Raw genomic sequence first — 14,328 nt, 5'->3', positions numbered from 1 at the left:
GCCGCACTGAATGGAGGCTGGGAACAAGGTGTGTAGGGGACAGCTGTTGTAAAGGCATCTTTGACACAGAATGCCTCAGGCTCCATTAGGTTCTGAGTCTCCCGATGTACTACAGCAGAGTCCTTTCCAGCTGAGCAATATTGGCCTTATTACCCCTTTACCTATAGGTCTAGGCTGGTTATTTCAGGTTATTAGAGTGCGGCCATCAGACAATTTTTTCTGAAATAATTAATTTTAGGAAAAACAAATAAATATGCACATGCACATGTCCAAATCATAGTAATTTATTTATATAGGGTTTTTTTTCTTTGCAGATTCAATAATAAAAATAACAGTTATGTCTATTCTTTACTGGACCTATACAGAATAGAAACACAAATACGGTGCTTCGCTTGTTCTTCTCTTTTGTTGTTGTTTCTTCTGCTTTTTGGGGATTGGGGTTTTTTTAAAGACTTGCTAGCTAGTAAGTCTGCTTCTGTGAAAAGTGTATGTTTGTTAATAACACTTTTCAGAGCAGCAGACTTGCTAGCTAGATGGGAGGCAGTGAAAAGTGATATTAACAAACATACAAATATCACTTTTCACAGAAGCAGACTTACTCAGGCCTGACAAGCCAGGTTAAGCCTTGGTCGGATGGGGGGGTGGGTAGGAAAGCAGCGGGGGCCAGAAGTGATAGGGTGGATGGGTGAGGGACTGGGGGATGGAGCCCGCTGGGCCCTGCGACTGGAATCTTCCGCCACACAGCCGGAGCCCATGGCCAGAGCCTGCTGCTGCGCGGCTGGGAGTCTGAGCTCCACTACCCCCTGGAAGGTCAGGAACTCACACTAGCTGTCTGCTCCTCTAGCATTTGTGCTTCCCGAGGGGGGGCAGAGATGGCGGCGCTTTAACGGGGCTGAGTAGTCGCGGCTCCAGTGCTGGGGCACTGTCTACACTGGCACGTTACAGCGCTCAACTGTGCATTGCTCAGGGGGGTGTTTTTTCACACCCCTGAGCGAGGAAAGTTGCAGCGCTGTAAGTGGCAGTGTAGACAAGCCCTAAATGACTTGCCCAACGTCAGAGGGAAAGCCTGTGGGAGCTCAGGGACTTGAACTCATGTCTCCCAAGTCTGAGGCTACACCCCTCATCACTGGACCCTCTTCCTCTTCCTTTCCCTTTACAAGCCCATTGTTGGCATTCTCCACACCGTGTTAGGCTTGCACAGCAACCCCCAAGCCAGGATCAATCAACAACGCTAAAGTTTAGTACAGAGACTGAAAAAAAACCCCGAACAACTGTTTGCTGAACATCCAGCACAACCCACAACAAAGGAGCGCGCTTTGGTCTTTAACGTAAATTTATTGCAATTGTGACAGAGAACTTGACATTATTCTATCTGTTCCTTATTAATCATATTTGGACTTGCTCTCTTCTTAAACTTCCTTGGAAGTAAAAGTTAAATCCAGGTTGACCTGCCTCCCAAAATGTTGGGCTGCATTAACTTACACCCTGCTCCATGTTGGCTAAGAACAACTTAACAAATATTAACACACAGGATTTTGAAATAGGACAAGTGACACAGCTCCCTGCACCCACCTGACACAGGAAATGTACTAGATAAACTCAGTAAGGGACCAGTTCTGCACCATGGAAGTCAAGGGGAGTTTTACCATTGACTTCAAAGGCACAGGAACAGCCTTTAGAGACAACCTCAACCCTACAGACAACCTGCAACAGGACACAAGAGACACAATAGCAGCCTCATACGCCATCCTTCCTAGTGCACGGTGCACCCGAGCCAGGCAATGTGCACGGAACAGGGAGGGGTCACAGATTCACTCAGGCATGCGTGCTCACTTCTCCGCAATTCAAAGACCAACTGAGACCTGGAAACTCGACACAGCGTCTGCACCAGTTTTCATTTCACGCCTGCTCCCCCTCCTGCCCTAGTTCAGAACAAACAGCCAAGCAGAATTGGGCTCCTTAGCCTAAGGCGGGTTGGGCTATTGCCAACAGAGTGAACAATATGCAAGGGGAAAGTTTACCAGCCCAGGGGCAAAGCCACCTTGCTCCCCTCACCTGAATAACAAAGGCGGCCAAGGCTCTCTTACATACCGGTTAAACAGTTCTTTGCCCCAGGCAAAACGGGTGAGTAGAATTTTGCAAGGTAACAGTGTGATGGTTTTCCCCATTCTCTCTCCGGAGGTCAGGAAAGGACATGCTTTTCTGTCCCCACTAAAAGCTTTAGCCCCTGCAGGCTCCATTTGCAAGGAAGGCAAAAAGCATGACCAGACCCCCACCCCCCCTCTTCACTCTCCCTGCCAGAGAGTACAGGCTGCAGTCATTTCGACAGAAACCAGGCTGAATCGGAACTAGTGGAGGTCCAGGGTACTCATGGTTGCAGACAAAATCATCTGGATGCAGTAGGGCAAGTTCTTTGGTTCACATTAAATCTGAATTACAATCTCCCTTCACAGAAATTAATTAGGGACAGCTAGTGTGGTGTGTAAGAAGCGGAACACCACAGTCCACGCTGAGCTAGTTAGCTGCCAGGCCCGGCCATACTGACAGGGCCAGTTAGAACTGGCGGGTTCTCTTCACTGCTCCTATCGTCTCCATCTGCAAATGAAAGGGACATTGGGTGTCACCAGCACAGCATCAGCTCCGGCTTTTGCACCGTCCGCCACAGACGGCAGAATGGCACAGCGAGGCACTTTGCACTAGATTCATACGGTGAGCGCAGTTAACTGGCCACTGGATCACGGGCAAGTCCCTGTATGCACAGGTCTGAGGGGGGAGAACAAGGGTGGAAAGAGGATCTGAGACGGATTGCTCTGGTGTCCCTTCCCCAACGCTGGCCAACTGCGAGCACAACAGTGACAGCTAAATTCTGCTGTCTATGCCTCCACCCATGCATGTCTATCCCTCCACCTTGGGGAGTGGCTCCTTGCTGGGGTAGCTAGGCACAGGGTGCCAATCAATCTGGAATTTGGCCCAGCGGCCCAGAATCTGCAAGGGAAAATCTCTTTCTAAGGGGGGAAAAAGGGTTCTGGGTGTTCTGCTCAGGTCAGCTTTCCCTGAGAGCCGCGAGAGGCTCAGCCTGGGGCAGGAGACCAACGCAAGCGAAGGTCCCCAGGCACCAGAGAGCGGGTGTATCAGAGCTGAATGGAATGCAAGCTCTGCAGAAAGGCAGGAGTAGAGCCGAATGGTTTCACTGTGCAGAATTAACCGAGAACCCAAAGACCTGACTGTATTTAGACTCTAACCTCTTTGGGTTTGTGCAGCACCTCACAGGAGGGTGCCCCAAACTCAGTTGGGGCTCCTACAGGACTAATCATAACAAAAGGCCAGCTTGTCAGGTGAGGCGAGAGGGGGACGGTGGGCCCAGTGGCTCTGTATACAGAACGTGCTCCTCAGTACATTCCTTTGCAGGCCGCGTTAATATACAGAGTGCACGGAAGCCATGCTCTTCTTCTTGGGGGACAGGTCCCAGGGGATACTTACATCCTTAAACACTTATCTTTCCCTCCGCTGGCTACTCGCTGTCCGTCTGGGCTCCAATCCACCGCAAACACCTACCAACAAAGAGAGAGAGGAACTCCCGTCACTCCTTTAGGGCCATGCAGCCCCGGTGGCAGGGAAGAACCTCAGGCCCCTGGCAGAAGACACTCCCCAACTGTTCAGAGACACTGGGGGTGGCCACAGTGTTTGAGAGCCCTCTGCCCTCTCCAGGGCGGGTTAGTGTGAGCCCCTTGGCCAACGGCATCCTACCTCGTCTGCGTGGCCGGGGAGATCAATGGCCAGCTTCCTCGTCTTGGCATCCCACACCTTCAGCGTGCTGTCACTGCTCCCGCTCACCAGCAGACGGCTGTCTGCCGACCAGGCAATCTGGTAGACCGCGGAGACGTGCCCTCTCAGGGAGGTGAGGTATCTGACAGAGAGGGGAAGGGGTGAGGAAGGGCTTCAGACACACGTGCATGCTCTGAATCGGAGAAATAAAGGGACATGCCCAAGGTCCCAGTTAGTCAGTGGTGCAGCAGGGAACCAGGAGCCCAGAGTCCGAGGGCCCTGCTCTAATCACTAGGTGCACAACCGCAAAAGCAAAAGGTAATGACTGTGTGTGTGCGTGTGCAAGGCTGCAGAGGGGAAGGTCCTGACTCAGCCATGGCAGGGAGACAGGCGCATTTCCTTCTGTGTTACTGCATGGAGCGAACTGCAAACATCGCGTCTGTCCTAGAACGAGAGAACCTACTTTCCCGTCCTGCCGTCCCAGAGCTTGATGGACTTGTCAAAAGAAGCACTGGCTATTATCCGGGTGTCTGGGGAGAAGAGCACTTGGTTGATCAATGCCTGGTGGCCTGTCATTCTCTCCAGCGCCTTCTTGTCCTCTGCTGGGGCCCACAGAAAGAGCGTAAAGTCATCTGATCCAGACACTAACCTTTCCGGTCCCTGCCCCTGCAATAAACAAACCATCAGCACACCCCAACACCGAGCCTCGGCTCACACAGACTGAGCCTTTCAAAGCTCAGATGCAAACCTGATGCAGACAAACTGGAGGAAATCTTTAGCAAGTCACGGAGATTCATTTATTCATTTTTTTTTCAGCAACAATGGTAGGAAGCCTGGCACGGGGGGGAGAGGGGGGCATTTCTTAACGGAAACTTACCCTGACTTGGTCGTACCTGTGCTGCGCCTTCTCTTTAAGTTCTGCCACTGTGTGCAGGAGAGAAGGGAGATTAGCGATCGGGAGGTTAAAGGAAACATGTAACATCTCTAAAGGCAGGATCTAAGATGTCTTCTCTCTCCAGATTTGTGACTCAAGAAGGATTTTGACAGGGACATTTTGAGGGGTTTAAAACAATGTCCTCTTCAGAGGGTCACACTTTTACCAACAAAATGCAGTGCTTGTGTAGCATTCCCAATCTGTGGCGTTCACGGTTTTATTTTCTAGACAGAGAAACGGAGGGGACCCAGCTCCCCAATGTGACCTTGGCACAGAAGCCAGGTCTTCTGACTCTTAGTGATGTGCCTACCCACTAGGCCACGCTACCTCCTCCCACTGTTCCTCTCCAGCCTGCAATGTACTTAATGCTCTTACGGGTGCCGCTCACGTCTTGCGGGTTGACAGAGGCTTCTGCAGGTTCAAAGGCCCCTGTGCGGAGAACGTAGTCGGTGCTTAGAGCCATGGTGTTCACCCAGTGCCCGTGGCCCTGCAGAGTGCGGCAGAGAATTCCCTGAAAGCAAAAAGGCTGCCTGCTTAGAAAGGGACTCACAGGGAGGCAGCAGCAGTGCGAGGATTAGACCACAGGACCTCCCGGCTACACCTTCCATCAGTTATGGACAGGGCCAGGGTCAGACCATGGGACGTCCCAGCTCCTGGCCCCATCTTCAATCAGCTACAGGCAGCATGAGGGTCAGACCAAGAGACGTTCCAGCTCCCAGCCCCACTTTCAATCAGTTATTGGCACTGCTGGGGTCAGGCCATGGTATGTCCCAGCCCAACCTTCAATCGGGCACGGGTAGCACCAAGATAAGAATATAGGAACTCCTGGCTCTCCGTCCCACCTTTGATCAAGGCTGTGCTGTCTCTCAATGTCATTCCTGACGGACAGGGCCCAAGACGTGAAGTCAAGGGTGGCCAACTCTGCATTCTCCTTGCTGATGGCTCCAGCATACGTTACCAAGTACCACAACCCACAGGGAAAACACACTCCCCCTCCTGCCAACAAGCAGCGCCAAACCCATTTCTGCCAGGCTGTCATTTATCCAGGAGAGTTCCTGTTTCTAAAGCAGCTCCAAGGATCTTCACCCCACACAACCACCCAATTCCTTTGGCCAAGGAGCAGACAAGATTCCCACTGGAAACAATCATCGCGGTTCCTTATATCTGCCAAAGGGGTGTACTGCCTCTGCCCGGAAAGCGAGCACATGCGGCTAAAGCCAGGAGGCAATGCAAGGCCAGGATGGGCGACGACTTGGTTATTTCCAGCTTTTGGGAACAACAATTAAGGTCTGAAGCATCATTTTATTTGAGCTACCTTCCTGCCCAGGCTCTTGGTGTCAAAGTCCACACACGCCAGGCTGCCACACTTACATCCTGGCCTCTCCAGACCTTGATGGTTCTGTCCTGGGAGGAGGAGAAGAGCAGGCCGTCTCCACCCCACTTCACGCACGTGACCGACTGCGTGTGCCCGGTGAGGATCTTATCGCACCGGCCCGCAATGGTGTCCCAGATGCGGATGCTACAGTCCTTGGAGGCGCTGGCCAAGTAGCGGCTCTCGGGATTTCTGGAAGGAAAATTGGAAGCCAGTGAAGGCGCAGGACAGCAAATCTGGCCTCCTCTTCCCCTGCATCAACTGGGTGTGCATCAGCTCCGTAGCTGGAGAAGAGTTAAGGGCATCCTTACAAAAAGGCAACTTGCACATTTGACCTCCGCTCTCAAGCTAAGAAGGGGCAGGCTGGTCAACAGCTGGCACCAAGCCTGTAGCATGGTCACTGCACGCGCTAATCAAGGAGAGGACTGGCAGCGCCTGGAGCGCAAGGCAGTGGAAATGCTGCTCATCCCTCTCTGCAGGAGTGGAGTGAGGAGCCTGGCTGGCTGGAGACACAGATCCTGAGTTCTCCAGAGCACAGGCAGAATCCTCCACCTCCTCCCCATCCCCCGCTCCTCCTTTTATAACCAGTTTTCGTTAATCCAGTTAAATGTTTCCAAATCGCTGGGATTTCCTACTCGGGAATTCAATTTGCAGGGCTCTGCTCCATGGGGGCTATTTTTAATTTTTATAACCTCTTCCATCATCGTCTACAGCTTCCCCCACCTCCACCCCCCGCCTCTCTCTGAGGTGGAGCTTTATCAGATGGAGGGAATAAAGAGCTTGTGTGGTTCATCAGCCTGCAGAAGAAATAAACCAGATGGCGGAGGTGGCTGGGGATGCAGGGGGCATGGGCAGAGCAGTCAGCATGGGCAGGGTGCATGAGGCCCAGACACCATGCGGACTGCAGCTTTCCCCCTTCGAACTCCTGCTGAGGGGTGCTGGGGAAGAGCACATCTGGCTGCTTGTTACACTCCAGGGAACCGACAAAGGGAGACACTCGCAGCCTTAGCCATCCCCAGCCACTTTTCCCTAGGGGCCGCTTTCACTGGAGGAATCTGTGTGGGAGAACGGGTGGGCTAGTGATTGGCACACAGGACAGGGAGCCAGGAACACCTGGGTGCTAATCCCAGCTCTAACTACAACTGTCTGTGCAGCTCTGGGTAAGCCATTCCCAGCTCCCCGCGCTCTCCCCCGTGGGAGATGGAGGTAGCACAGCCTCACCTCCCAGGAACGAGGCTGGGGTAACATTTGCACAGTGCTTTGAAAACGTAAAGCAAAGGCGACTAAAACTTACCCAAGCCTTTTATCCATCGCTCTCAAAGCTCTTCAGAAAGGAGAGCTAGCATCACTATCCCCATTATACAGCAGGGGAAACGGAGACATGAGAGTGCTGTGCAAAGCCCAAGGTCCCATCACAGGTTGGTGGCAGAACTGGGACTAGAACTTGGGTCTCCTGGCTCCCAGCCTGGTGCCCAATTCACTGGCTGCTTTTCAGCCTCACTCTGTACACACTTACTCTGCCATCACCAAGGCAAGCGGCAGGCCTCTCCCCACTGGCAAAGCAAGGAGGCTGGCCAGCCAGAAGGTCACTTACATGTGGAGTGGTTCCCAACACAGCCACGTGATCCATTTGGAGTGTCCGGCGAGCACCCTGCCAATCTGATTCCCTGTGTCTGGGTCCCAGAGAAATATCTGTACAACAGAGCAAGCGAGGCAGCTAGATCACAGATACCACCCAACGTGCAACCCAGGGAGAGTCAAGCTCGATTTGGAAATGGCAGGTTTGCCCTTCCAGTCCGGATACTCCAGGCCAAGAATGGACCTCGGCACAGGCAGGGGGATGAAGAGTGGATTCCTTTCCTAACCTCTGCAGCCACCAGGTGACGCCCTGAGGCAGGAGATTTTGTTCACCCCCATCTTAGCCCACACTGCTGCAAAACCATCAGCCATCAAATTATCCAGCTCTTTTCGTAAACCCGCTCCAGCTGTCGACACCCGGTGTCAGCGGGTTACTGAACGCTTGCTGAGTGCTGGGAGAGCCAGAACGTGCTAAATGGTGGTTATTATCGGACTCTGTGGGCGGGACACATGCTGGCTTTTTGTTGGGTTTTTCTTGCCCTCTGAATAATGCTCCTCCAAGGAGCTGAGGCATTAATCATGTGCTCAGTGAGAACCCAGGGGAGGCCAGGAACTGGAGCAGAACAGCTAACAGGGTTAGTTTAAACCAGAACTGCCTCCCGAGTGGCACTTTACTGCAGATGCTTGTCAACTAGTTAACAAAGAGTTAACAGTATAAATGGGCCATCTCCAGGCTGCCAGCAGGCCAGGCAGCTCTCAGGCTCCTCTGGTCTCATGCCTCTAAACAGATCCCAGGGGAAGTCCATCCCTCTCTTCTTAGCGTGGTTCAATCCCAGCTGACTCAGAACAGAGGCAAACGAAGGAGGCTGTTGTTTTGGTGACTGGGTTAGGAGTCATTGTTAGCAGCGCTCCAGCAGTGCCTATAGGTCCCTGCTGAGTCGGGAGCCTCATTGCGCTAGGTGCTGTATAAACACACAGCAAGAGACCTGAGAGGGAAAGGAAAGATTATCATACTCATTTTACAGAAGGGAAACTGAGGCCTGGCGAGATGAAAGGACTTGCCCAAGATCACACAGGGAGGCTGGGAACAGAACTCTCAGTCCCAGGCCCACTTCTCAACCACACCACCATCCCGCACGGCCGCTCAGAAAGGCTACCCGCAGTCAGGCCCAGCTTGCTACACTGAGGAGAGAAGCCCCTCTGGGAGGGTGCCCGGCAGGCCCTGTGCCCTGAAGGAGCAGTTTCCAGCAGGGACAGCTCAGCCTGGGGTTCTGAAATAACAAAACCTCTCAGTGGTGGCAACATCATCTAGACCCAAATTCAAAAGGCACAAGCACGTCCGAGTGCCGCTCCCCAAGCGAAGAGCTACTTCCCTGGGGCCCGTTCCCAGCAAGCAAGCAGCCTCCCAAACGAGGAGCCAACCCTTTAAGGTACAGCACAGGCTGCCCTGTGCTTCTGCCGGGATACAAGCCCCAGATCTAGCCACGGGGTCACCAACGCAGCAAGAGCGGTACAGGACTATGTCAGGTCCGTGGGGAGTGGCCTTGCTTCAATGCCGCTCACCCAGCTCCCGGGCTCGGAGACAGGAAGAAGCTGAGCCAGTGACAGACACAGAAAACAAGCCCTGGGGAGCGTTAAGCAGGGAGTTGGCTCTGACACCCTGGCGGGTGCAGGAGAGAATTCAATGCCACTGCTACTTGCAGGTTTAAACACACGCCCCCACCTTGGAGACCGATGGCATTAGCCTGCAGCAGAGCCCGGCTCAGCATGGCCTAGGGCGTAGGGCACCAGCCTGGGATTCTGGAGACCTGGGCTCTACCCCCAGCTCTGCCGGTGACCTCGAGCAAACCACCAGTCTCTGGGCCTGCTTCCCTTCCCCTTCCTTTGTCCTGCCTACTGTGGGGCAGGTCTGTCTGGGTCTCTCCAGCCTCTAGGACAGTGAGGCCCTGATCGCAGCCGGGGCCTTTAGGCACTGCTGTCGTTCATAACAAAACCACCACCAGAATCCACAGCAGGACCTAGGTTGAATCAGCAGCTGCACTGGCGAGGGGGTGATACCAGCAAGACACCCGCCATCAGGCTCCAGAGAGATTCACTGCTCTGCAGGTGCCAGCAGCCGGTACTCCCCCCCCAGCTAGACCAAGGGAATGTCCAGGAGCTGGTTTCCCAACCATGCAGCATTGAGAGCTGCCTGCAGGGGGCAGCACAGGACACAATGTACCAGCCAACCCAGCCTGCTCAAAGGATCTTTGCAAATCCGTGTCAATGAACCCAGCAGCCTGCAGATCTCCTGGCCGGGGATGTGCCTCTGAGCCCCGTGGGAATGCCTGGGAGAGTAGCTAAAGTGCAGGTGTGTTCCATAGGCCTAGACGCGACGACTATCCCAGGAGCAACCCCGCATCAATCATAACCCAGCCATGCCCAATTTCCCTTGAGGCTGCAGGGATTCTTGCTCTCCACTTCAATGCCCGAGTTTGAACAAAGCCCCAACCGCGTTACTCCTTCCACAGCTGTCAGAGGAGGAGCAGACCCATCGCCTGGGAGGCCAGTGCTGGCCCAGTCTGGTTTCAGTCCATCGATGGGGGGCGAGGGCTCCCTCAGAGAGGAAGAGGGCTCTCCACGAGATGTCACCAAGGCAGATTTCCCCACACCCCAGGTCTGGCCCCACACAGAGGAATCCGGCCCCTCGCTGAGCCGAAGCCGACAAGTACCTGACTGTTTTTGCACCCTGAGGCGAGCTTCCTGCCATCGGGAGACCAGGCGATGCTGAGGACCCAGTGCCTGTGACCTGCCAACGGGAGAGAGTGCAGGGGTGAGGAGAGCCCCCCATCCTGGAGCTGTCCCTGTCTTCAAGGGGCAGCTGTGGTCCGGAGGAAGGGGGGGGGAGAAGGACCAGGACTCCCCTGCACTTGTCCCAGCCAGTCTGACTCCCTGCGCTTTGCTGGCCCACAGTGAGCAGATGCTCTTCTTGTTGAGCCGTGGCCTGGGCACTCGCAGAGCACCTCCAGGGAGGCCTTTCCAAAGGGCAGGGAACAGCCAGGCCCAGGAATCGAGGCCCGGAGACACTCGAGGCAGCTTGCACGCCATCCGTGGTGCTCACTCTGCGATGTGCTCCTCACACCGAGCTGGCACCAGGCCCCAAGCCTTGGAACGCGATCACACGGCACACATGGGGGAACCGAGAGGGGGAGGCAAGTCACTGCAATGAGCCCAGCTCAGTGGCTTTCCCCCAAAGGGGGTGGGAGGCAGTGGCTGGGGCGACCCGGTGAACTCATCAGCGTTACAACAGAGCCATCAATAGTCTCTGGTGCAGGAGGGACTCAGGGAACCCAGGGGCCACACTCTGCAGACCAGAGAGGCTATTGGGAGGGGTGGGCACAGACTCAGAACACCCCATGCATTCCCCCCTCACCCGCTGCACCCACCTTTGGCAGTGAAGTGTGGCGTCTCCGTGCTGAGGTCCCAGAAGCGCACAGTGGTATCACCGGAGCCGCTTGCCAGGTACCTGAGATGGTGAGGAACAGGCTGTCTGGGCTCAGGGCGGCAGGCGGTGCCGATGCTCCTTCCCGGTCCGTTCTCCCCACCCCACTACCTAGCCTGTCTCCCCATTACCAGGGCGTTATAAACTTCGGCAGCCCTGGTCCCCAGCCAGCCCAGCCATTCGGCGCTGCCCTGCCTCCCCACCCAGAATCCCCAGCACTCCTGCTGCCCCCCCTTACTTTCCGGTGGGGCTGAAGGCTACGGAGATGACAGCCTCAGTGTGCCCCTCCAAAGAGCTGGTGCATCGCGTCACCGCCCGCACTTTGAACACGGCCTGGGGCTGGTAGATGATGTCAAGGACTCTCTCCGTCTCCACCACCTGCCCCGCCAGGGTGTTCTCCAGCGACGTGACGATTTCAGCATCGTGGACGTAGAAGGCCAAGGGCAGCGGCTCCTCCTGTATGAAAAGAGGCAGAAGCACTAACTTGGGGCAGATTTAGGCAGGACTGGCTCATACAGCCCTCCTGTTCCCTGTCCCCCCTGCCCCGCCATAGGAAAACAGTTTGGGATCCCGTGTGCTTCCCGTTACCCCTTCACAGGGCAGCAGCAAGCTGGGGAAGATGTACTAGCTCAGAATTGAGGCAGTGGTTGACAGATCTGCCCTGGGGCAGATGGGAAAGACCCCGCCTCAGTCCCTCTCTGTGCCAATCCCTGAGCATCCAGGGAGTCCTGGGGTCAGAGTCCTGGGCAGAGCAGGCCCAGGCAGTGCTATGAATGGCGTCTATACAGGAGGACCAGAGCCGTGGGCGTGGCAGCAGAAATCCCATTGCTCATCTCTCACTTTCCCACAACTGTCTGACGCGGCAGTCCTGGCCACCCGGTCTGGATCTTGCTGAGTTAGCACCCCTGGAGCCTTGCTGGTCTGGATCCTGCTGGGTTAGCACCCCTGGAGCCTTGGCCCAACAGGAGTGGTTCCCAACACACTCAGCATCCCAACACACTCAGCACTGCCAAGAGAAGCCCCATCCCTCCGTGCAGTCCCACTCCCCAGATGGGGCTGGGACGAAGCCTGTGGATACCCGCAGTTTGCTGCCCCCCCCTTAGAGCAGTGGGGGGGGCACAGGCTCCTTGGGAAGTACCTTCTGGAGCAGCGCGTTGCAGACCAGCTGCAGCTTCTCGGGCGTGATATCGATGGGCACGTCAAAGGGGGACCCCAGGATCTCGCCAGCCTCATCTTTGAACAGGATCAGCAGCCTCTCCACGTCCCCTTGCATCGTGGCAACCTGCAAGCACATTCCTGCATCGGGGGTGAGCCCCACACCAGGCGCAGCGCGACTATAAATCAAACCCACCGCTGCCAAAGGGAGCTTTGATAGAGATTGGCACCAGCAAAACCCACACACTGCTGAGTATACCACAGCCAGAGAGCTCCCTATGACCAGACGCTCTGCATCTCTACAGGGACTGTCATCAGAGGATCTCTAGATGCTTTCCTGCCATTAGCCCTCACACCTCCCCCCCCTCCACCCCGCCCATTGTCCCCATTTTACAGGTTGGGAAATGGACACAAAAGGCCTGGCGGAGACAGGTACAGAACCCGGGAAGCCTGACACCCAGCCCCACCATCTACCTGTTAACCTGAGATACACTGTTAGCCTGCCCAATTCCACTCAGTGCAGTGCTCCAGAGTCCAGACCTTTCCTCCAAGGGCACCATGTCAGCACCCGCAACCATCCCCATGCATTACTGGGACACACTGGCTTGGGCTCCTTTGCCCGAGTAACCCCAAAGCTCAGATCATTCGGCCACAACGCTTCCCATCTGTAGCACAACCCCCTCCTGCCACAAACTCTTTCCCTGGGGCTGGGGAGGCAGGTTCCAAAAAAGCTCAGGGCCTGATTCACTCCCGCAGCTCCTTGCTACCTGCCCAGGTAAATCTCCCAGCCCAGACTGCTGCAGCGGGGTCTCTCCTACGCTCAGCCGGGAGGGAGGGGGGTTTAAACACCACCCCACGGTCCGGCTTTACAGTGGGAGGGACGCCCTCCTTCAATCCCAGGAGCAACTAGGACTCCCCCAAGTAAGGAAGGGATGGGGCAGGGCTCCCCCTCTGGGCTGCTCTGGGTTCGTTTGCAGCCACAGGGCTCTCCTGGGGGGCCAGCAAGCAGCTCTTGCTGGAAGGGTTTTGGTTAGGGACACCTCCTCTGCCCCCTCCCCCGTCCCCAAGCCCCAGCAAATCCCCACTCACCTGGGCAGCCCCAGCCATGTGTTTACTGCAGCCCTGCCCACGTGGAGAGGAAATGGTGAGCTCATCTCTGTGCGCCGGGGCTGCTGCTCGGCCGGGAAGCTCTGCTTCCACCTGCTGGAGAAGAGAGGCTATAGCAACCGATCCTTGGACAAAGGGAATTGCAGCTGTGATGTGGACACACATCTGGGTCAAGCTGACATAGGACCAAAAAAAAATTCCCGGGGCAGATTTCTGCACAAACAACGTGCGGGTGAGGGAGAGAGAAAATAACCAGCCTTAAAAACCGAGCATCTGGTGGCAAGGTGTCAGGAAAAAGAGAGAATAGAGAAAAGAATGGGAGTATTTTAGTTATTCCACTCGACTGTAAAAGAAAGACACACCAAATGAGGGCACAGGAATCTATCTGGGTTCTGACAGTGGGGAAACATCAAATGTTTTTCAGCTTCATGAGTAGTAACTAGTGTGTTTAAAAGGATCCAGTCATGTTAACAGGCATTAAACCACTCCACAAATGGCCTCACCTATGTTCCCAAGATCACCTTAGCTTATTCACATGTGTTTTGGTAAAAATGCAATGTACTTTTCTACAGTGACCCTGCTTCTTTGTATTTTGCACCTCTTAGCTGGACAGGGAAAAGAGGTGACTCAGTTTCACTTCATTCTACAGCTGTCATGTTTAGATCATCTGCAATGGCTGGGTTACAAACCTTGTCAAAGACTAGGTCACTGTAAACATACAGACCAAAACCTATTTCTTTTGGTAATTTAATGGAAACCTCTCTCTCTCAGACTCTGCCTCCTAGGGTTTGTAGATCTTAGCCGTGGCTTTTATGAAACCTATTCTGGGGCCTAGCTCAATTTGGCAGCATCCCTCTGAAAGAGCAGGAGCCTTTAGGTCTCAAATCAGAGATTTATTGTAGTCATGTAGTCTGACCTCCTGCAGAACGCAGGCCA

At 54.7% G+C, this 14,328-nt stretch overlaps 1 protein-coding gene across 5 annotated transcripts; it reads right to left on the bottom strand.

Annotated features, from left to right (window-relative positions):
• Window positions 1-268: 268 nt before the first annotated feature.
• NLE1 (notchless homolog 1) lies at window positions 269-13,480 on the bottom strand. 5 transcript variants are annotated; one of them, XM_073315367.1, is made up of 13 exons: window positions 13,375-13,480; window positions 12,269-12,426; window positions 11,369-11,586; window positions 11,075-11,154; window positions 10,361-10,437; window positions 7,666-7,763; window positions 6,071-6,263; window positions 5,075-5,210; window positions 4,643-4,689; window positions 4,229-4,431; window positions 3,748-3,907; window positions 3,481-3,551; window positions 269-2,595 (listed from the first exon to the last, which is right to left on the bottom strand). In XM_073315367.1, the coding sequence occupies exons 2-13, from the start codon at window positions 12,422-12,424 to the stop codon at window positions 2,583-2,585; spliced, it is 1,452 nt and encodes a 483-aa protein (XP_073171468.1). In that variant the 5' UTR covers window positions 12,425-12,426; window positions 13,375-13,480; the 3' UTR covers window positions 269-2,582. The 5 variants fall into 5 exon arrangements, with proteins under 5 accessions (XP_073171468.1, XP_073171467.1, XP_073171469.1 ...); XM_073315366.1 differs by having other exon boundaries at window positions 12,269-12,412; XM_073315368.1 differs by having other exon boundaries at window positions 5,075-5,186; window positions 12,269-12,412.
• Window positions 13,481-14,328: the final 848 nt, after the last annotated feature.

This window comes from Lepidochelys kempii, chromosome 17 (genome assembly GCF_965140285.1).
Source record: "Lepidochelys kempii isolate rLepKem1 chromosome 17, rLepKem1.hap1, whole genome shotgun sequence".
Classification (NCBI taxonomy): Eukaryota; Metazoa; Chordata; order Testudines; family Cheloniidae; genus Lepidochelys; species Lepidochelys kempii.
Note: the sequence above shows the minus strand (reverse complement) of the source record. Positions and strands in the feature narration are given on the sequence as shown.

What these genes read in the sequence shown, in the direction of transcription:
- NLE1 (XM_073315366.1), bottom strand. An exon ending in GCCTTCAGCCCCACCGGAAA is followed by an intron (nt 11,155 to 11,368) that starts GTAAGGGGGGGC and finishes TCACCATCTCAG; the next exon opens with GTACCTGGCAAGCGGCTCCG. An exon ending in ACAGGTACGACCAAGTCAGG is followed by an intron (nt 4,432 to 4,642) that starts GTAAGTTTCCGT and finishes TGTTTATTGCAG; the next exon opens with GGGCAGGGACCGGAAAGGTT.